This window comes from Microtus oregoni, unplaced genomic scaffold (genome assembly GCF_018167655.1).
Source record: "Microtus oregoni isolate MIOR12 unplaced genomic scaffold, Mior012 000003F_ref0000135, whole genome shotgun sequence".
NCBI lineage: Eukaryota > Metazoa > Chordata > Mammalia > Rodentia > Cricetidae > Microtus > Microtus oregoni.
Genome location: NW_024543062.1, coordinates 23,415,588 through 23,438,671, shown reverse-complemented (window position 1 = coordinate 23,438,671; position 23,084 = coordinate 23,415,588). Strand labels below are relative to the sequence as shown.

Here is a 23,084-nt window from a genome sequence, read left to right as displayed (position 1 = left end):
AAATAGGATTTCCCTAACCCTTTCCACAAGCTAATGTGCAGAGTAGGTTCAGGGCAGTCTAACTCAGGCGCCAGGTTCCTTGGGCCACCCTCAGGCAGCCAACTCTCTTCAAAACACTGACATGGATGGGCCCAGTTCGGCGTGTGAATCCTGCCCTCAAGAGCTCCACCCTTAATAACTCAATACCCACCACAAACTTCTACTGCACGTCTGGGTACTACAGCCCTCTCCATGAGGGTCATGGCAAGGACAGCAGCTCCCCAGACCCACAGGACAGAATGTGACTCCAAGTCTCCTCTGTCTAGTACTTAGTGAACAGAAGACCAACTCTAGATATACAAAACCACTCAATGGAATAAATCATGGGAAATAGGTCATCTATTTAAATTATAAAACACTGTTATAAAAATGGCATGGCACTTTATTTTTATAATCAGAAAAATAAGTTCCAAATTCTCAGTTCATAGGCTGTGCTAAGCATCAGAAAGGGGTTATCCAGTGTCAACAGGAATAAGAACAGGTACCAGGTACAGTGACTGGGGCCCAGCCATGTAGCCCAGACAACCCTCCCAGGTAGAAGTTCCAAGCCCAGGAGCCCTCTCTCTGCTCTGGTCACCTCCCCTTCAGGGACTCAATCTAGCCACTGGGACTCCAGGAGATCCAGTGTGGGGCTGGCTCCCCTAAGATGGAACTTTGGCAAGCTGAACAACCCCTGATTGCAGGTAATAGGGACAGGTGCAGGCCCAAAGGTGTAGTAATGGGCATCGGAATCAGGGTTGAACACTGTTGTAACGGGGATGAAGAATCCGGATAGAGGCTTCTAGCTGCCCTGTCAGCATCTCTGGGGTGGAGAAAGCCCTGAGAGATGGGGAAGCAGCCACGGAGTCACCACCCCTTCATATCTCTTATGCAGCTGGAGGATCTTCAAGTAGACACTAACACCATCCCACAGCCAAAAGGTGTGATGATGGAGGAGGGTCATAGGTCTGTTGGTTAATAAAGAAACTGCCTTGGCCCTTTTGATATGACAGCAGCTTAGATAGGCGGAGTAGACAGAACAGAATACTGGGAGAAAGAAGCCGAGTCAGGCAGTCGTCATAGCTCTGCTCTCCAAGATGGATGCTGGTTAAGATTTTACTGGTAAGCTACCACCTTGTGGTGGTACACAGATTATTAGAAATGAGTTAATCTAGATGTGAGAGCTAGCCAGTAAGAGGCTAGAGCTAATGGGCCAAGCAGTGTGTAAAAGAATACAGTTTCTGTGTAATTATTTCGGGTAAAGCTAGCTGTGCGGAGCTGGGCGGGAACACAGCCCGTCGCTCGCACTACTACAGAGTGAGCTGAAACCTGGCTAACCAAATGCACGCTGTGGCCCTGAGTCACTTAAGCCATTGTGCTCAGGGCAGGGAACACAGTGGGTGTGAAGTGGGGGACAGAAAGTGAGGCCTAGGTCTCACACATGCCCGCCACACACAGGCACACATGGACACACCACTTGCACCTGCACATATGCATGAGACGCGGAGATGCAAAAATGTTGTTGGCAATTAGAGGCACCAAAGGATGCTGAAGGATCCCAACAGGCTCCAAGTCCTTGGGTGGCTGTGTAACCTCTCCTAGGAGTTGTCCAACATAAAGCATGTGAGGGGCACAGTAACACCAAGAGGCCTGACACCTATGGAAGGGGCAGTAGGATGATGGAATGACTTGGCATTCATCTCTCTTCTGATGCTTCTGAGGCGATGAGCCTGGGCCTGGTCTTGGCACAGCAGGGGCTTTCCTGTCTTGACCTCAGGCCCCAATCAGTCAAAGCAGTCTGGGAACAGCCTCATGGCAGTCTGTAAAGCATCTAAAGGGTAAGGTTCTCACTGGTGCAGCCCAACTGCAGCGTGACAAATTCATCCAGGGAGTTATCTACAAGCCTCATGCTCCAGGACTCACAGACGGGGCTTGGCGGGCCACCCCCGGGGCAGAGTTTCGAGTCCACTGTGTCCTCAAGGGCCTGAAGGGATGGCCCAGGATCGAAGGCTGGGGTTGACGGGCTGGCACCAGATCCAGTAGGGACTGCCGCCTCAGTTGACAAAGGGGCCTCAGAAGAGGCTGGGGGGCCAGGCCTGGTTGCCCCAGAAGTGAAGGGCGATCGGGTAGGGTAAGTAACGGTTGGGGTTTGCGAAGTTGGTCTGGGCCCAGAAGTGACCGCAGGGGCTTCTTTGGGCCCATGAGGGGCTGTTTAGGTAGGTGAGATGGCTCTGGGCTAAGACTTGGACACTTCTGTTGTGACTGTCTAGGACTCAGCAGGGCAGGATTTGGAGAGCTACTCTGCTCTGGGCCTTCAACTAATTGCTGGGGCTGCTTGAGGCCCACCAGTGACTGTCGGGGGCCACTAGACTGGCCCAGGAGAGATCTATGGGGCTGGCTCTGCTGATGTGGGGCCAACAGTGCCTGCCAGGAGCAGCAGCACTGGCCTGAAAGGTGGCTGGTGGGACAATGGCGTGGTTGCAAGGTGAGAGTCCGAGGGGGCTGGCAGCGCTGTCCTGAGGCAGCCCTACAGGGCTGATCACAGGAACACTCTGTGGTCCATGACTGCAAAGGTCGGCAACGATGCCACACAGTCAGTAGAGACCGGCAGAGGTGACACGAGGTCAACAGGGATCGAAGTGGGTAGCGATGCCATGGAGTCTGGATGGACTGCAGGCGCTGCCTGGAGCCTGGAAGAGCCAAGAGTGGCCTGTGGGGCTGAGCCAGGCGTGAGCGCTGGGTCTGGCTGAGCTGATCTGGGGCCGGAAGCAGATGCTGGGGTCGGTGTTGCTGACCAGGGCCCAGAAGTGGGCGCCGGGGCTGGCAAGGCTGTCTCAAGCCAAGTGATCGATGGGGCCAAGCACGCTGACCCAGGGGTGGCCGCTGGGGCTGGCAGGGCTGCCCTGGGGCTGGGAGGGGCCCCTGGGGCTGGCTGGACTGGCTGGGCTGTTGTTGCTGCTGGTGCTGGGCCGGGCCGTTCTGGTGCCAGGGGCTGGCTGGGAGCGGCCCCCCTTCTGGGGAGCACACCTGCATGGAAGAAAGAGTATGTGTCCACCTGGGCAGGTGTGCCCGCGGATCCCCCATCCAGCCCAGGCCCAAGACATGCTATTCCCTCTCCAAAGCCCAATTCCCAAGGGAGCTCAGAGCAGTCTTAACTGCTGAGAAAAGCCCTTTTTCTATAAAAAGAGGACACAGGCCTAGGGTCCTCAGGAGGAAAGCAGTTGCAGCACTGAGCCATGACTCAAGACAGACCCATGCTCAGGCAGCACAGACCAGTTTCTACCTGCTCTGACAGACCTCATATGGCCAGAAACACTCCTCCTGGGAGAGGGAGGGCATCCCTTTTCTTGGTTTCTCCTTTCACTGCTGGACCACCACCTGAAGCCTTTGGCTGAGCATTCCCCTCTCTTAGCAGGAGCCTTGTCCCCATATCCATTTAGAGACACTCTGGATGTCTCCAGACACCTAGTCGGCGGAACCTGACAGACGCAGTGGGAAGCGGGGCCGGCCTATCAGCTTAGCACTGTCACCCATCCTGGCCAGCACACACCCCTGTACTCCTGGGGAAAAGCAATAGCACTGGCCAGGCAGGCCTTTTCAGTTGGGCAGACAGACAGGTCCCCGCACCTCTGTGACCAGCCTGGCTCCTACCTATCTACCCCATACCCCAAGCCTAGCAACGATGGGGTGCATTGCCAGGCAGGCCAGATGCCGAAGGGTGGGGTCCAGGTGTGCGTATAGAACTGGTGCAGATCCCACCACTGCAGAGATCTTGAGTAAGGGAGGGCACAGGATGCTTACCTGTTTGGAGGGCTGCAACGGGACCTTCTTAGTCCCTTCATCACAAGTGGGCTCTGCATTCTGCCCTGGACTGCCCACCTCCAGGGGCTGCCTGTTCTCACTCAGCTCAGCAGATGGGCAGTTTTCTGACTCTCGGGGCTTCTTGATGAGGCGTTGATCCCATTTTTCTTTCCGCTCATGTGGCTTCAGAGCCATGTCCTTCTGCAGAGAAAGAAGGAAATACATGTCAACCTGTGGAAATACCCTATGGAGATGAAGCAGGTTCTCAGGCTGTGGAGACTCCTCACAGGAAGGAGCCTCCAACCTGTAAAGCCATGTCTGAAGGGAAACAGACAGGTGATGGCTGGATTATGTAGGAAATTCCCAAGTTCCCAGGGGCCTAGTAAACAGTATTGTAGAATTCTTCATGTATGGCATACTTGGGAACTCTCTGAGGTGGCACATTGGCCTGGGGTTAAGGATACCTATGAGCCTCACCAACTGACACCCACAGGAAATGCCCCCTGGTAACATGCTATATAGAATAGGAAATACCCCAGGTGATCCCTACTTTCCACAGAAGTGCCCCCTAGTGGCTCTAATTCCCTATGTTCTTCCCAGTGACATACTTCATTCCACAGGAAGCACCACTACCCAGGAGACTGCAGAGAGCCTTGCCAAGTATCTTTCATGTTGTCAGACTTCAAAGACATTACTGTCAGCTAGCCCTGTCAGTGGTCATCTGTACCGCCATGTTCTGGGACCCCCATTTCTGTAGCAATGACCAGCACTGGTTATCAATGGTGGCACAGAAATGAGGCAAACACTCACATGCAGCTTAGACTTCCCCAAAAGCAGTGGACAGTGAAGTCTACAGAAAAACAAAACCTCCCCCAAAACAGGAAAATCTGTAAGGGAACATCCCAAGGCCTCAAAGGCAGAGCCACCCCCGCCCCAGAGACAGAAGATTTGAGTTTCTGCCCTGCCTTTCTACCTTGGACAGGTTAAGGCTGAACATAATAACCTTCTGTAATACACAAGTATTTAAGGTCCTGATCTCATTAAACCCATATTGCAGACTGTCTTGTCATCTGTCCACAAGGGCCCTGGGCTATCAAGACTGCCCCGCTGCTAAGGACTGAAATGTACAAAAAAAAAAAAAAAAGGCAAAGACTTATAGGCACTCTGATGTTATAGCTGTGACAGGGCTGTTTGCAGGGTGTTTTAGACCCAAAGTCTAAATAAACTGAGGTCAACTTTAATGGATACTAAACAATGACAATCTCTGACTAGGACACCAAAGGGTTGGGGAGGGGGAGAGAGAGCAAGCCTGGTCTTCCCCAACAGCAGAAAGCAGAAGGAAAGAGAAAGTAATCAGACAGGAAAACTGACAGACAGTACAGACCCAGGCCCAGGCCCCTATTAGGAATTTGAATCCTCTGTATCTATTTGGTACTCTGCTTTTTATACGATAAAAGACTCCACTGGCCCCCTCCCATTCTGTTAGTCCACTTTCTAGTCTCATCCTGCACACAGAATTGTTTTCTTGGTCATCTGCCCCACTTAGCTTAGGGAAGGGCTGGCTAGTGAGTGATAGTAGCCAGCCCCTACCCCAAAGGAAGACACCTTCAGATTTCCCCTCATGAATGAATCTTATGTGTACACCTGCCTGAGGGAACAAAGGTGACTCACTCAAGGGGTACTAGCAAGGCTGTCACCGAATCTCAATTCTGAAATTCTCGGTTGGTGTAAATCAACTTTCACCTTGCACATTAGGAGAGCACAGAAATTGCTCAAGCATCACCTAGGCATCTGGGGAACAATGGGTTATTCTGTCTGTCTGGGCATTTTTGGAGCTTAAGCACTCCCCAATAGACCCTGTCTCTAAAAGCCCTGCTTTTAGACCACCAGTAAAGAAAGGGCCTTCAGTAGCTTAACCTATACTTAGATAACCAAGGGGATAAGACACACAGCACAGAGTTGCCTTTAGCAGTGTCCCATAGTTGCTGTTCTACAGTCTAACCCCCCCTACCCCCTGCAGGGTAAGCACTGAAGCTCAGAGAGGTTTTACTTACAGCCATATGTCAGAGCCCAGGCAGCCAGCACTGGAGTACCGTGTCTGTAGCACCAGGTTCAGGTACCCCAGGTCTAAGAGAAAGCAGGGCTCTAGGCTCTGTCTTCAAATGAGCCAAAATAATTCCAGGGAAAGTAGTCACTCACAAAGGTGCTAGGACACCAAGGAAAGAAAGGCTCAAAACACTAATGGACAAGTTCTGTATTCATGACCCAGTGTAGGCCCTGCCTTAGGTATTCTGTTAGACACTCAACGGATCCACATACAATCAGTACTGAGTATCTTAAAACCAAACACGGACACCAGAGGCTCAGAGAAGCCATCCAGAAAGACAGCTTGGTCTCTGGTAACCCAGAGTCTTATACAAACAACCCCTACTCCAGCACCCCGGGGAATGCCAGCTCCTGTCTGAGAGTCTGGCAGAAGACAAACACTGGAGCCCAAGGAGTCATCCTGCCAGGACCTGTGCAGCAAGACAGACTACAGAGTAGATCTGACTGTCATGTGCAGCAGGGTTAGCCACCAGCAATCAAGCCCACACACAAGGCGCTGTTGTGCTAACAGTCCCACAATCATTCCAGGCTTCAAACTTGTGTTCCCCACCCCAAAAAGAACACCAAGCTAAATGCCTAGTAAAGGAAATTGCCCATTCAATTTTCTTCCTTCCTTCTTTTTTTTTCTTTCTGGTTTTTCAAGACAGGGTTTTTCTCTGTGTAGCCCTGGAACTCACTAACTCACTAGGTATGCCAAGTTAGCCTCAAACTCAGAGATCCTCCTGTTTCTGCCTCTCAAATGCTGGAATTAAAGAGGCGTGTACCACCACTTTGTTTCCACAGCTTGTTTCTCCCTGCCACCTCTATTCAATTTTCTAATGGTGACTTTACATGACTGTTCCCATCATGTTACTGCTATGCAATACCAATAAAATTCTAATTGTACTACATTAAACCAACCACAAGGAGACTTGTTTCTCTTCAGAGGCCAAGCTACTTAACTCCCATCATGATCCTTACTAAGGCTCAGCCCCATCCCCTTTAGCCAAGAAAGTATATGCTCACTCTTACCCCTATTATCAACAAGCCTTAAGGCATGTTCCCTTTGGCAAAGCAGGAAGGCCTGGCCCAAGCCTGTCTGAAGCCTTGTCCCGAGCTTCCTAACCCATGTGACAGTATTGCCCCTGGAAAATCTGAGTCTGGAGTATCAGAACCTTGTACAGGCAAATACTGCTCCAGTACTCCAGGCTCCCTTCTCACCAACTACTTAAACATCTCAGCAGCCTTCCTTAGACTTCCCCTCATGCTGAATCTACCAGTTTATTTGTTCTCTGGGCTGCTGTCTACCCAAGTTCAAGATCTCCACTCAGGTATCCACCCAGGTAGGACTCCCATGAACCAACCAGTCCTTGCAGTCCTCTGACCCCTGGGGCAGCACCCAACCTACTGGCATCTTAACTACCTCTCCAGCTAAGGTGGAAATAGGGCGCTCCCTCCCAGATCTTTCTCTCTTCAGCTTGCTTCTCCCAACTGGCTGCTGAGTTTCAGTCATATAGAACCTGAGTCAAATGTTCAAGAGGATCGCCACAGGTCCTCATGACTTCTTATCTGCTCCAGAAGTATAGACCACTGTGCCATCTCTGAAATCTCCAAGTTCATGGATATTACCTTCATACCTGCTATCCAGCTGCCAGCAACCAATGACAGCAGGCTTCGGTGGACAGGTAGAGAGACTCCTGTGCCCAGCACAGGCTGCCACAGGATACAGGGAGGCAGAGACCATCCTGCTACACAACTACTGCTACAGTGCTGGGGTTCAGGAAAAGTTGGGGAGGCCAGAGCACCAATGGGTCCAAGGGCCATAACCCACCCTGCAATTACTAAATGAAGTGTTTTGAGCACTCCACCCCCAGGGTTCTGGCGAAGAGCCCTCCTTCGTCCTCAGACCGAGTCAAGCAGCTGCGCCAGCACAACACTGGCAGGACAGAGGGTCGCTTCGAGACAGCAGCAGGCCTTGTCTATGGCTGAACGAGGTGTACAAGGTGGGAGCACTGACATCATTAGCAGTACTATCCAGGGAGGAGTTGGAGCTAGACAGAGGAGCATGGAGGCCACTTGCTTGGGGTCTACATCAAACTACTATATCATGTCCACATTGCTGGCCTGAGCAATGGTTCTGAAATCAGTCTCCACAATCCTTCCTTCCAGCTCCATTCAGACAGACTATAGCCTTGTTCTCAAATCCCATTTCTTTTTTTTAAGGGGGTAGGGCAAGGCATGGTTTCTCTAGGACAGGTCAATGAGGAAGACCTAAGGGTAGCGGTTTTCCAGGAAGAAGTTAGCATGTAGGAGGGCCTTACGGAATCTCAGTTCTGACCCCACTGTCTGCTTGCGGCCACTCTTTTTGTGAGGATGTAGGTTCTGTGTACTCTGAACACATACAATTTCCCACAGCCATAAAAGACAAGAAATCAGATCATCTAGATTTGAGTGGAGACAGTAAAAAGGGGTGGTAACCTAGATGGACAAGAAGGTCCCAGAGCAGAGAAAAGGCTGTGTGGCTAAAGGCAGGAAAGGGGAGAAGGTCTGGGGGCTCTAGGGCAGAGCCAAGGTCCCTGAACATGACTGATGCCTGATCCAGGCTCTCCTTTGTGTGGTAGCCTTCAAGTCCCTTGCCCCAGTCACAATACACTGGATCCTCAGTGCTCTCCCGTGAGATCAGTACTCCTGGGAGGGATAGTCTACCCTAAGCCATTTTCCCTGGCCTATTCTCTTTAGCCAGAAAGCAAGGCAGGCCAACAGCCCATCTGTCTAAAACAGTACTTTCTCTTCCAAGTTCTGGGAAGACACCTCAGGTCTGATTTCTGCCACACTCTAGGCCCATCAAAGCTTCAGCACAGCTGCTGCTCAGTTGTCATCCAGGGTGTCTCCCAAAGCCTCTTCTATAGCAGAGTCAGCTGAAGCCAGGCTGGACATTTCTGATGCCACAAGCCTGGGACATGAAAGGATCTGGGTAAGTTTAAATGAGTGGGGAGGGGCAATAGGCAAGCATTCAAACTGAGCCTGCTCTTCCTCTCTGTACTGGAGACCACTACAAGTAGTCCAGTTCTGGATATAGGTCCAGCAGGGTCTGCCTGGAGTAGACTGAAGGAAGACACAGGGACCTAAGTATGCTCACCACAGGACTCTCATCCTGGTGTCCAGTGGGTAGCAGGGAGAACAAGCACATGTTGCCTCATTACCCTTTCTGCAGATGAGGAAGTAAGACCCAGAGCAGGAAGCAGGTATTCCCAAGCAGTTTACAGATTTTTCTGCAATGTATGGCTGGCAAGGCTGAGGGCAGAGGAAGCCCAGGGCCTCTTCCTGAGAGCTAGGAGACAGCAGCTGCACTGCTGGAGAATGTGTAGATGCCCTGAGACAGACTCACTGGTATTCCTGAATCACAGGAAGCCCCTGAGGTTGAAGCCTTGACAAGCAAGCCTATTCCTACTCTGCCCGACTAATCCCTACCTCAGATAAAGGGAAAAGCTAGGGGATACTGAGGATACCACCACATCACCTCATCAGGAGCCCCTCCTCCCTGGGCAGTCACTGGGTTCAGTTCCCAGTTCTAAGTGTGCTGGCAACATCATGAGATAAAGAGAAGGGAAGGTCATACAGAACAGAATCTGGTCAAGGGGCAACCAAAGCTCTACAGTATGAGCAGTATCCCAAGAGGCAGGGTCTGAGGGGGCAGGTGGCCAGAGCACATCTGAAAGATCCCTGTGAGAACTCTGCCTTTTACGGGAGAGGAACCTGGGCCTTTTGAAGATGACAAAGCTGTCAGACTAGAGAACAAACTGCAAAGAAGCGGGACATAGAAGGACACCCAGGACAGCCAGGGTGCAGAAAGCTGGACATAGAAGCTGGGAGTAGGTTAGTCAGACAGACAGATGCCAAGGCAAGAGCTACTAGCAAAATGGAACAAAATAGAACAGGGGAAGCTGGCCACTCTCCAGGAATCTGTCTGAATCTCACTGGGGACTCTAGCTTTACTCTGTGCCTCAGTTTCTCCAAAAGTATGGGAACAACACTGCTGCCTCTTTAGAGGCTACCAGAAGGGAAAGCTCAGCACACAAAATCCTCCAACCATCCCTACACCCTGGAGACAGTACAGCACTGACCTTTTTCTGTCATTAAGCAACAAGGCTAGGCTTCGAGGAACAGCTATAGCACGGAAACTTTGACACTCCTCTGCTCCTTACATAAAGAGGGACTGGTTGGTGAATACAGGATATGCAGGCACCACCTGAGGCATCCTGAGAAATCTAAGGGACAAGTGGCTGTTCCTCCCGAGATGGCAGTTTCAAGCCTGAATCAGAGCTGAGCTGCCAAGCCAGGCAACAGCCAGGCTTCTACCAGGAATCACCAATACACAACTGCATGCACCACACATGCTCCAACTAACGGCAAGACACCTGCCCGAGCTAGAAAGCTCTGTACACAGCATGAAACCACAAAGCCAATAGCTCTCCATACCAGCTCTCTACAGAAACCACACAGAACAGCTCATGTTGTGCTGAGGAACACTAGTACCTAGTTGGTACACTTTCCTTTTTTAACTACTCAGGTAAAACATGCCAGGCACCTGCCACTCCATTGTAATATTCTGACTAGTTTCATATCTTCTACTCTACCCTATACACAATACACAGCTTCCATCATATCCCTTCTACCCCATTCAAAGCTGGAAACATAACCACACCCAAGCACATGTCGGTATCAGAGGTTCTAACACACCTAGTAGCAGTTGGGGATCCAGCGGGTGGAAGAGCTGTAGGCTAACACTGGGCCTGGATTTAAGCCTGGATCATCTTGGCAGGAACAGGTAGGTCACAGAAGGGAACAAGGAAGTTGTCAAGTGACTATGGAATCTGAATGGAGGGGTGCTAAGATGAGTGTAGAGGGAGGGGGCAGCTTGCAAGGGATTTGAGTAGACTAGGCCCCTCCCACACTACCCAACCCTATAACCAGGCTGCATGCCCTGGCGATAACAGATGGGCACTGCTATAGCATGCATCCCTCTAGGTCTTGGCTGCTGCTTATAGGTGGGCCTCCTTGACATGAAAGCCAGGCCCCACCACAAACAATGCTGATCAACCGGTCACCAGTTAACAAGGTTGGATTCTGTGACCTAAGAATTTTGTCCAGTAAAAGAAGTAGCTGCTCCTCAGAGTGCAGGAAAAAAGAAAAGCCCCCAATCCAAACAGCAGAGCTGGTAGAACAAGACAACTTCAGACCAGGAAGACAGCAGCAAAACTCATAGCTAATTCTGAAATGGACTCCATATAAACAGTTCTCTATGGGGCTCCAGAGACACCCAAGAGCTAAGAGCTGAAATGTTACTGGATACTAAGAACAACCCAAGCACAGTCAGCAAGGCATAGAAATGTGCTTCAAGACCAGCGCAGCATGCGTGTCAGAACCAAAACTAAAGGGACCTCACCCACAAGGGAAGGAAAGACGCCAAGACTACCAACAATCTGTGGCTCTGGGAATGCTATGAAATGATCAACTGGCAGCATAGTAAAATTAGCGTTATAAATAAAAGCAAGATGACCAGAGTCAAGTGCTTGAAGACCCAATGAGAACTCAAGAGCACTGTCTAGGAGCAAATGGGGACAGCTTTGGAAAACTGGCTTTCTCACAGAAGCAGAAAAAGATGGGGCGGGGGGGGGGGGGGAACAAAACACAAAACAAAACAAAAAAAAAAACAAAGTTCTCTTCATTCAGGATCAACCAAGGGAGCCAGGCGGCGAATGGAAAATGCCTCCTGCCATAGCTCTCCTCTCCTCACCTAAATGTCTATGTGTTTCAGTTCCCATAGCTATGCACAAACATCAGCATGGCAGGGTATGGGCATAATCCCCTGAACACAGCCAGAGTGAAGACCTTCCCAAACTGTCCCACGATATGCCATTCCCAAAAGTCACAGTGCAGGCTGGTGGCTGTCAGCTAAGCTGACAAGTTTTTGTCCTTTTTTTTTTTTTTTTTTTAAATAAAGACAATGTCTCTCTATGTAGCCCTTGCTGTCCTGGAACTCAAAGAGATCCACCTGCCCATGCTTCTAGAGTTCTGGGATCAAAGGCATGCACCACCATGCCCAGTGGCTGACAATTGCTTAAGCACAGCTCTGTACAGTGTGGTTTTATGAATATATTTTGTGAATTATAAGTCACATTTATTGACCAGAGAATGCAGAAAAGAGAAAAAAGCACCACAGCACACAGCATTTGGGACGATTTTCCTTTCCACTTTTGTCCCAAGTACAGTTCATATGCACAGAGGTGAGGAACAATAATACTCCCTCTCTATGTAAACAGCATAGCTTCTACCAAGTTGTCTCCACTGTGAAGAACCTCCCTCAACTCCATGCGTGTGACAAACAGTATCCAGCTGTGTCTCCTCTGGGAATTCCCCTCCTCCCTTTTTAGATGGCACAGCCATTCATATACCTAGCCGCATCTCTATTGTGAGGAACAACTCCCACCCACTATAAATGACACTTATGTATCCAGTTTTGTGTCTTCTGTGATGAGTACTCTCCTTCCCTGTGTAGATAGCACAGCTCTTTGTGGCCACTATGAGGAACCTTCTATGTGCAGGTGACATAGTTGTTACTTGTCTGTCTCTCCAATGTGAATAAACACCACCTCCCTTCGCATGTGGGCTATTACCCTGGTCAGGGGCTCCAGAAAACAGCAGACACCTGTGGAATGTAGCACTGCAGCTGAGGCACCCATCTTCTAAAGAGCTTGACTTTCCAAACACCTCAGTCAACTTGCTGCTTAAAACAAATTAATGAGCCAGAAGGTGGTGGTGCACCTTTAATCCCAGCACTCGGGAGGCAGAGGCAGGCGGATCTCTGTGAGTTCGAGACCAGCCTGGTCTGCAAGAGCTAGTTCCAGGACAGGCTCCAAAGCTACAGAGAAACCCTGTCTCGGGGGAAAAAAAAAAATTAATGAAATCACATGACATGAAACCACAGGTGGTTTCTGCTTGGTGATGGTAGTAAAAATGTTCTCTGGCCCCAGAGTCTTAGCCCTATGGCTAGAAAGTGCTTGTCTACCTGAGGTTGGATGCAGGACTCAGTCTACTTCCTAGTAATACAGGTACCAGCACAACTTGTTCAGTGACCTGCGGCACTTGTGTTGGGTGAAGGGGATACTTCGGGCCCTAAACAGTTCCTCACCTTTTCACTGCTGGGTGTGGGGTCACAAGAAGGGCAAGATCTACTTTCCCTAAGTGTCCAAATCCCAGGCTTCTATGGATCCCTGTCCTTCACTCCCCAACCTGTTAAGAGAAGACTGAGCTGGGTGGTGGTGGCGCACGCCTTTAATCCCAGCACTCGGGAGGTAGAGGCAGGCGGATCTCTGTGAGTTCGAGACCAGCCTGGTCTACAAGAGCTAGTTCCAGGACAGGCTCCAAAACCACAGAGAAACCCTGTCTCGAAGAAAAAAAAAAAAAGGAAAAGAAAAAAAAAAGAGAAGACTGAATACCTTCAGTTCCAACATGAGACTCTTAGTCTAAATCTGTGGATACACTAAGTGCTACCCCACACCCTGTTGCCAACAGCCACCACCATGGCATCCGGGGAAGCATCACAGACAGAAAGGAGTCAAGGGCTCCAATCCCTACAGTAACAAAGGAAGATTAGCAGAGAGATATGAGGCAGCCCTGGCACAGGGAGCCTACACAGGCATCCTCAAATGAGTTAACGGGACCTTCTTCCATCCTCTCCCAAGTCATTCCATCCACTGAACTGCCTTTGGGACTATGCAGGCTTCTCTGATACTCAACAGTGTCATGACATAGGGATCCTAAGGAAGTTACTGTTGAGATAAGCTCTACCTCTGGACTGGAGTCCTGATAATCCTGAGAATGTAGCTAGTCATCTCCCCCTCCCCGCCCCGCCCCAGTTTGAGGCTATAGAGCAGGGGGACCACACACAATTTCCAGACTGTGTTGAAGGGATAAATGAATTTGTGTCTGCAAAGACAACTAGTAGAGTGAACTAGTCATCATTAGAGGTGATGGGATTATAAATTACCTGATCTCAAGGAGAAAACAGTTTACTGGTAAATGAGACCCAGCAAAACTCTTCTAGAGGCGATCTAGACCCTGTGATCTGCCCAGAAACCAAGTACTTCCCAAAGCCACACTCAGGTCATAAGAAAGACTACCATGGGGGTAACAAGTTTGTGTTGAGGTGTAAAGTGAGGCAGGATAATCTCTCAGTGACCTGGGAGTAAACTGGTGAGCCTGTACAAGTCAACCCTCTATATGTGGCCTAGAAGAGGTGGGGAAGGCCAGAGACTACAACCGCAGCTAACAAAGGCAAAACACTTAGGTCCAAACGGGCTGTTCTCATGCATGTCCTGTGTGACCTTAAGGAGCGACTATGGACTTCCTGAAAGACCATTCCTCTCTTCACTCCCTCCCTCACTACACAGGACATTCACAAGACACTCCCCACTGTTGAGTCTTGGTTGCTCCATTCTGGGTACTGGGAACTCATGGGCACTGACAAGTTTGGAGGGGAAGAATCCCAGGCACACCAATCAGTCTCTAAAGTATGGGAAAAAGTGAGACCAAAAGGGACAATGAAAGACATGGGTTAAAAAATATCCCTACAAAACTAGAGACCTGAAAAAAGAAATCCCTACCTCAGATGAGATTTTTTTTTTTTTTTTTTTTTTTGGTTTTTCGAGACAGGGTTTCTCTGGAGCTTTGGAGCCTGTCCTGGAACTAGCTCTTGTAGTCCAGGTTGGCCTCAAACTCACAGAGATCCGCCTGTCTCTGCCTCCCGAGTGCTGGGATTAAAGGCATGCACCACCACCACCCGGCTTCAGATGAGATCTTAAATAGACAGCAGGGCTAAGCTGTAACAGCACCGAACAGTACACAGGCAGACAGAGCACTAAAACCAAGACTGCAAAACCTAAGACCCAAAAGAGGCCCATGTGCTAGAGAAGAAATGGGGGGAAAGGCCAAATGGATGTGCAGGCTCTCTCTGGGCCTGGCAGCAGACACAGGTGTGGCAAAGTGGAAGATGAGATTACCTATCTGAAGCATGTGGTACTGTGGCTGCAATGTAGGGGTTTTAGTGCAGTGTTTAGCTGTGTCATTATCACCACTAAAGCAGAAACCCCAACATCAGGCGCAAAATCCTGTACATCAGTACCAGACACAATACAACTACACCCCATAAAATCACCTGGCTTGGAGTCCCTGACTTGGGCCCAGAACTCATCTCATGTTCCCCAGAAGACCACTGAGCTCAGCACAAGGTATGATTGTGCTTCAATCATTTACAGGCGTCTGAGACAAACCCTTCCCAGGGCGACTCATAGCAGCCATCACTGTGGGACCCTCAGCTCTCTACAGACCCAGCAGACCCCAAAATTAGGGTATGAGCTTGGTGGGAACTCCCTTTAGAGACCTGCAATGACAAACACCCCTTTCCCAAAGCTTTGTCGGAGACTGGGGAAATCCCCTATTGTCAGTCAGGGCAGAAGTGACAAGAGCTACAGAGTGATCCCTGGGACCACAGCCCAGCAGACTGAGAAGTGGTTCCAGAAGTGCTCACCTAGATGGAGATCTCTGCATTCCTAGGGGCGAATAGGGCCTTTGAAGGTTCTGCTGGTGCCCAGCATTTCCAACTACTTGCGTTCCAGAGACACAGTGGCTACCCACTCACTGGCTGGCCATTTCTCTTGAAGTGTCTCTCTTCCTTCTCTACTAACATGAGTTCAGGTAGAAAGGATACTGTGCTCAGCAAATACTGTACATGATAACTCACAGTCAGATAGGTAGCATTTTTAGTAGACTTATTACTTCTACCCAAGCAATAATCAGTCATCACCAAGAAGGGTTTGCCAATTTACTCCCTGTCCCCTCCAAACAACCCTTAAGAGAACACCGAACTGCCGGGCGGTGGTGGCGCACGCCTTTAATCCCAGCACTCGGGAGGCAGAGGCAGGCGGATCTCTGTGAGTTCGAGACCAGCCTGGTCTACAGAGCTAGTTCCAGGACAGGCTCCAAAGCCACAGAGAAACCCTGTCTCGAAAAACCAAAAAAAAAAAAAAAAAAAAAAAAAAAAAAGAGAACACCGAACTGAAAGAATCCCAAGTGTCCACCTTATCGTCGCTGCCTCCCGAGGCCCCAAACTGTCCAACTCCCCAGTTAGTCCAGGACACAGCGGTAACTTGGCAACAAGTAACAACTGCTGCAAAATCGGCTTGGGCTGCGTGATTTAAGTCCTCCCACACACCCCTCACTCCGGGTCCTCTCATTGGCAGGCGGCGTTCGGGTAGGTTTTCTTGGTCCCCGGTCCGACCTTCCCGCCCACCTACCTCCAGGGCCTCCAGGGTGCTGAAGCTGGCTATAGCAAAGCCGTCAATAACCTCCTCCTCCTGCGAGCTGGACTCGCGGCGACGGCGCCGCGGGGGGCGCGCTGCGCGCAGGGGCGTAGGGCGCTGAGACGGCGCGCCGCGGACTCCCGCGTTCTCCTTGCCAGGACTGGGCTCCGGCTCGTCGCCCGACGACGGGCTCTGCGCGCGGGCGTCGCGGGTGGCTTCCCGACGCCGGCCGCGGTCTCTCTGCGCGCGCGAACGCCGGCTCGGCCGGACCTTGGCCTCCATGGCGGCGCCGCGGCTGTGACCTTGGCGCCCCGCGCCGCCTGCTACGCCGCGCCGCCGGGCTGGGAAGGCGCCGCGCGGGCTCGGGGCCGGGGCGGGCTCGGGGCCGGGGCGGGCATGCCGGGCACGGACGCTCAGCGCCGGGCGCCGCGCGGGCTGCTACTCCGGGTCTGGGCCCTGCGCATCGGAGGGCGGCCGGCGCTCAGCAGCCCTACACCGGGCCCTCAGGGACGCAACCCATGGCGACCGGCGGGCAGCGGCGGCGGGCGGCCGAAGACGGCGGGTGGCGGAGCTCCTGATCACCGAGATCGAGAGGCAGAAACAGTAGTGGCAGCGGCCGGAGCGGATAACAACTGACGCACTTCCGCCAGGCCGGAGTGCCAGAGGAAGCGGGCGCAGCTGGGGAGGCTGACCCGCCGACTCCGCCCCACCCAGGCCCCGCCCTGGCTCCGCCCTTCCGGACTCGGCGGCTCCGCGCTAAGCTGCCCAGCGCCCTTTCATATTAAGCCCCGCCCCTGAGAAGAATTTTCCCTTTGCTCCGCCCCTGCAATAGGCCACACCTATTTGTGCACTTCTCTTCAGAATCCCGCCCCTCCCAGTCAGGCCACGCCCCTTTCCTCCTGGCTCCACCTCTCTAGTCAGAGCTCTCTCCGTCCCGTAAGCCCCGCCCTTGCCTTCCAGTCCCGCTCACCTGTGGCAGGGCGGTGAGCCAGGTTCTGCTCAGATCCCGCCCCTTCATGTCCCGCCTTGTTGACCACGCCCACTCGGCGACCTGCGCACGCTAGCTAGAACTGGCCACCTGCGGCGAAGTTTGTGGCGGTCAGCACCGCCTCTTCCGCCCTCTACGTGGGAGGTGATGGGTTTCTGTACCCTCAACAGGTTTCAGCAAACTGAGTGAAAGCACGTGAGCTTGTGGGCCCGACTGTTTGGGGGCCCACAGTGCTGGAATGTGTATGCCATCCTCCACCTGCAAGCCCTCAAATCCAGAGGTCCCACCCTGCTCTCCAAGCTAAATTAGGTGGTTCTCGGCTGAAAACCAAAGCCCTCTGGCCTCAAGCATGCTTCCCTTGGGGACCTGCCTCTCCCCGTTAGTCAAGGACCAGGGGACTGCAGCTCTTGGGAGACATGAAGAATGGGCGCTAGGAAGTTCGAAGTTAGACAAAATGGTGGTTTTCCTCCTTCAGCAGAAAACAACTTTCCCAAGTAGAGTGTCCTCGTGCAAATGGAGCAGGCCACTGATTCATATAGAAATTACCCCAAAACCTTGTTCTAAGGTACCTTGATAACTCAGAAGTGGGAACTGTTGACACGAAGAAACAGGTGGTGTCACGGCTTGGCTTAGACATTGAGTGAGAAGCGACATAGCCATGTCTTCACCTGAGCATTCGAGGCCCTGACAGGAAGAAGACACATGGAGAAAGCCCTGTCATCTGGCTCCTGAGAAGGCCACAGGCTCTCAGCAACGCTGTCCCCTGGGGCCTCTGAGAAGACAGCCTACCATCCACAGGAGAGCTTCTTTCACTTCCAACCTGAGACCACACCTGCCAGCTACCCCAGGGTGGGGGTGTCTCCTGGTAGGTCTCCCTCCTGTCGTTCCAGGGTTTATTATGAAAATTCTCAACAGCTAGCTTCTAATCAGCTAAGAATCTAGTTGGAAAGACAGCAGAACCAAAGCAACTCTCACTCCTGCCCCCTTCTTTCTCCTTTTAACACCTCTCCTGAGGCCATCCCACCTCCACATTGTACAGAGTTTCTCTCCCCTATGTCAACCCTTTTCTAGAACAACTGCTGAGACCCACTTTTTTGAAGTTTTCATTAGAAATAAAAGGTTTCCTTGCTTCTTAGGTCCCTACTTTCTCAAGTGCATTAATTCAGTGAAAGGCAGGGACTCCAGAGACCAGATTAGGGATCTTTCATCCTGGGTTTCTTCCCAGTTTCTTTATCTCCTTTAATTTGTTTTCAACTTAGGGACCAGCCACAATCTCCCTCGGGGAATGGAGTTCTAGCTCAATTGTTCCTCAGGGAAGGCTGACTGTGGAGAGACATCTGCTCTGGTTTTTTTCCCACAGGACAAAGCTAGGAGGGATGCAGGGATAAGATGGACTAGAATGGGCCCCATTTGCCTCCACCTAGAAGACCAAGTCTCCACTCAGGTTTGGAAGGACTTGCAGATGCAATTCACCCTAGTTTCTTGGTGCAGTTCAAGCTGCTGCACTCTGGTTTTGACTAGCCTTCGTGCACACCCATTTTTCTCTCAGACCTCTGTGGACTCTGGACTGGATTTCCCTCTGTGCTCTGGTGATGTGTTCAGACTCAGCTTGTCCAAACTTAAGCACATTAGTATCACAGTAGGGAGGGAGTTATCATACACACACACACACACACACACACACATGCACACACGCACACACATACACACTCATTCACACTCACCACTCTCCTGATCCAGAGTGCCTGAGCTTTAGGCTTGAGAATGAAGCTTGAGAATTATTTGTGGGCTGTTGATCTAGGGACCACACTTTGGGAACCACCTTCCCCCATGCCACCAGGACTGGTTGGCTGCTGAGCTTAGGAGCTTGCATATGCTAGGTAAACACTCTACCACAGAGTTATATTCTAGCCTGGAGATCTGGATTTAAACAATGAGCACCAGCTAGTATTCCTATGTTAACCCAGAGACTTTTCCAGCCTCTCACCTCAGGTCCTGTCCCGCCATGCCTTCCCCTCTTTTTCACAGCCCATGGAAGTAATGATCGTATCCTCTGCTGGTGGAAGCCAACAGCACAAGGACTGTTCAAAAAACAGCTGTTTCTCAAGCCTATCCCAGGCCCTTGTCCATTTCCCCACAGCTCTGATCCTGACCTATTCTCCCAAGGTTGAGGCTGTCAGAAGCTCCCCCTGTTAAAAGGAAACACAGGTCACTTTGTGAGTTCCTAGTCTTGTAGATGGAGGCATGTACAAATGCTCAGGAGAAAGCTTTCACTAGGATTTGAGCGAAAAAGCAATAGGATAGACGAGCTGTACATCTCAGAGGCAGCCAGAAAGAGGAAGCTGAATAAGAAAATCGAGTAAGAAGGTGGCTCAGTAGTGTAAGTACGTACACAAGCAGCTACACTAGGTGGGGAGCTTCTTTTGGAGTGAGAATCTATACCCAGGGTAGCAGGACAAATGGGCTTAGATTTTTGACCACTACCTGAAAAAGGAAGAGAGGGAGATGAAAAAGGGAAAAAGAAAACATTAGGTTTTGTAAGTTGAGAACTTCAAAAAGAGGGCAAGCTTAGTGGTGAAAATCTGTAACCAGCTAGATCCAGGAAGAGACTTCTGGTATCTTAAAGGAGTGGTCTTCTTTACCTTCAGTAAAGGTCTTGTCAGGCCCATTTTGATAAACTCTTAAAAGATTTGATTCTGAGGAGCTGAGCAATGACTCAGTGGTTAAGAGCACTGACTGCTTTTTCCAGAGGACTGGTGTTCAACTCTCACCCACATGGCAGGTCACAGCTGTCTGTGACTTCAGTTTTAGGGGATCCAATACCCTCCTACAAACATACATGCAGGCAAAACACCAATGCACATAAAAGATAAAAATAAATCATTAAAAAAGATTTGATTTTGAGACAGAAGCTACAACTCAGATTTTATTCTTTTGAGTAAAAATTATTTAATGGGCACTCAGGAGCCAGAGGCAAGAGGATTTCTGTGAGTTCAAGACCAGCCTGCTCTACATAGTGAACTCCAGGATAGCTAGAACTACATAGAGAAACCCTGTGTCAAAATAAAATGATAAAAAAAAAATCAAGAAAGGAAGGAAGCAAAGAGAGAAAGAAGGAAGGAAGAAAAAAGAAGCCGGGAGCATACGTTTTATTCCAGCACTCAGGAGGCAGAGCCAGTAGGATCTCTGAGTTCGAGACCAGCCTGGTCTACAGAACGAGTTCCAGGACAGGCTCCAAAGCTACAGAGAAATAGTAAAACCAAAAAAGAAAAAAAAAATGTGACTGCAGACTGAAGAGAATAAAATCTGTAAAATCACCCTGCTTGGATGGGAGTAGCTTCCCTACGGCTTTCAACAAAGCTCTGCTACCTCCACCTGCCTCCCTTTCTTTTGGTTTTAAATCTGAAGGGGGGTGCAATTTGAAGGGCAGTTCTCTCTCCTTTCAAATTCTTTTTTTTAATTTATTTTATTTTATTGATATTTATTGAGCTCTACATTTTTCTCTGCTCCCCTCCCTGCTTCTCCCCGCCCCACTTCAATCCTCCCCCAAGATTCCCGTGCTCCCAATTTACTCAGGAGATCTTGTCTTTTTCTTTTTCTCACTCCAAAAGCAGACGTTCAGGTGTGGTGGTGCACGCCTTTAATCCCAGGCAGAGGCTGGTGGATCTCTGTGAGTTCAAGGTCAGCCTGATCCACAGAGTTCCAGTACTGCCAGGGCTTCACAGAGAAAAACAACAACAAAAAAGAAAGGAAGAAAAAGAAAAGAAAGGAAGAAAGAAAGAAGAAAAGAAAAGAAGCAGGCTTCTAAACCATAAAAATACTAATCTGTGCAGACCCATGCAGGCTAGGGGTTTACCTCTGTGGAGGTCTCTAATGAGTTTAGAGAACAGCCCAAGCCCCAAGCTGCTGATGGCTGCTAAGCTGTGTGTGTCTCCTGGTATATTATTGCAATACCTGATTTGACTTAAGGTCCCCTCCACAAAATAGAACCTATGTTTGAGTGACCGCTTCCTCCTGCAGCAGTGGAGAACAAATCAGACCCACAGGCAGACTTTATGCAGAGAGTTAGAGACCTTGGAACTAAGTGCCCTAAATGGGATGTTTCTATCAAATTCCTCCCTTCAGTGCTCAAAGAAGCCTGTTTGTTTTCTTTTCATTTTTCTTTCTTTTCTTTCTTTCTTTCTTTCTTTCTTTTTTTTTTTTGTTGTTTTTCTCTGTGCAGCCCTGGCGGTACTAGAACTCTGTGGACCAGGCTGACCTTGAACTCACAGAGATCCCCCCCCCCCCCCACCCTCCCGGAGGCTTCTGGTTGATACTCAAGCAGTTGGTTTTTACTCTACATTGTTTGGGATAGGGTGGCCTAGAACTCACTACGTATTGTATCGTCCAGGCTCTACTCCTAGTGCTGGGAATATGGGAGTGAGCCACCACACCCAGCTCAGCTGTTGTTTGTTTTTGAGACAGGGTCTCACTGTGGTAACCTAGGCTGACCTAAAACTCTTGGCAATCCTCCTGCCTCAGCTTCTTAAGTGCTGGAATTACAAGCATGTGCTACCACACCCAACTTTCAGCTGCTGTTTTCTTGCTCACTGGGCTGGAGGCTGCTTGGAGGGGCTGAACTTTAATTGGTGGACAGAGTGATTTTTTTTTTCAGAACACAGAGTGGAGGGGAGGGCTTTTAGCTTTACAAGGGGCCTCTCCTGAAGGCCTTGTGCTCTAATCAAAGCTGCAGTGTAGAAAGAGGAAGTATAGCACTGGACGTGGTTGTAGTGTGCCCATTCAGGAGGTCAGTCTGCTAGTTATTTGTCTTGTCTCTGGAACTCAGTCCAGCCATCCTTAGTGGCCCCTCTTGCTGGCTCCTGTTCTTATGGATCTAGGCATGACCTTCCAGTTTCAGGTCTGTGGCTCCTTGGCATGAAGCCCTCCCTCTTTGTATAGTTCCACGAGTACCACTGTTGCCTAGAGGTTGACTATTGGCCTGGTTGAACAGAAAAGACTTTCCTGGTGTCTCTAGGTCAGTGTCAGGCACCAGAACCATTTGTGTGTACTCAGCAAAGCTGAAAGAGGAATGGAATAGTTCATTTTATAGCCCAGAGAGGCTCATGGGGATACCTGATCACAATCAGTTTCTAATTCTCACTTCTGGGCCATGAGAATGTAGACCTCCTTTTGTCGTAGGTAGAGGTAGGAACAGATGCATACTATGTTGTCTTGAGGACTAGCTATTGCCTATGGATACCAGTATAGGCAGCCTCTTGCAGGGACCTATCCATCCTGAAGCTCAAGTGGTTCCTGCCGAAGTCCTCTAAGGGGCTAACAGGTGTCATTTCCCTGTACTACGAATTCTAATAGGTATTAATTAGAAAAACCCAGAGTCAGATATTAGAGGAGGAAAGCTGAAGGAGCAGAGAGCAGTGCAGCAGCCACCAAAGACACCTTTTACTCCTACCAAATCCTCAGACCAAAAGGGCGATCCTGTCTTCAGATTGAGTCCTTAGACTGCATTCTCAAACTGTATCTGAGCTCTTGTCTCCTTCCACCTACATTACTTTCTCCACCCAGCTATATCCCTTTCTGTTTCCACCTCACTAGTGCTGGGATTAAAGGTGTGGTACTCCCAAATACTAGGATTAAAGGTGTGAGCCACCACCGCCTGGCCTCTAGTGACTTAACTCTGCACTCTGATCTTCAGGCAAGCTTTATTTGTTAAAACACAAACAAACTATCACTACACTTCCCAGACTATCCACATAGCCCTTCTCCCAGCAGCACTGCCTCCTCTTGTCACCAGATCCAAGTGTTAAGTATTTTCTTTCTTGGCCAACAAACCT

At 50.3% G+C, this 23,084-nt stretch overlaps 1 protein-coding gene across 14 annotated transcripts in view; it reads right to left on the bottom strand.

Annotated features, from left to right (window-relative positions):
- The window catches only part of Fbrsl1 (fibrosin like 1), an 89,035-nt gene extending 71,912 nt beyond the window's left edge, over positions 1-17,123 (bottom strand). For 3 of the 14 annotated variants that reach the window (XM_041647546.1, XM_041647558.1, XM_041647564.1), the window contains exons 1-2: positions 16,260-17,106; positions 3,820-4,020 (exon numbers count right to left, since the gene is read on the bottom strand). In XM_041647546.1, coding sequence (XP_041503480.1) covers positions 3,820-4,020; positions 16,260-16,547 — 489 coding nt within the window. In that variant the 5' untranslated portion in view covers positions 16,548-17,106. Of the gene's footprint in view, positions 1-1,182; positions 3,046-3,819; positions 4,021-16,259 lie in introns of those variants that run through there. The other 11 variants (XM_041647601.1, XM_041647603.1, XM_041647595.1 and 8 more) reach the window with 8 other exon arrangements.
- Between the last annotated feature and the right edge of the window lie 5,961 nt (positions 17,124-23,084).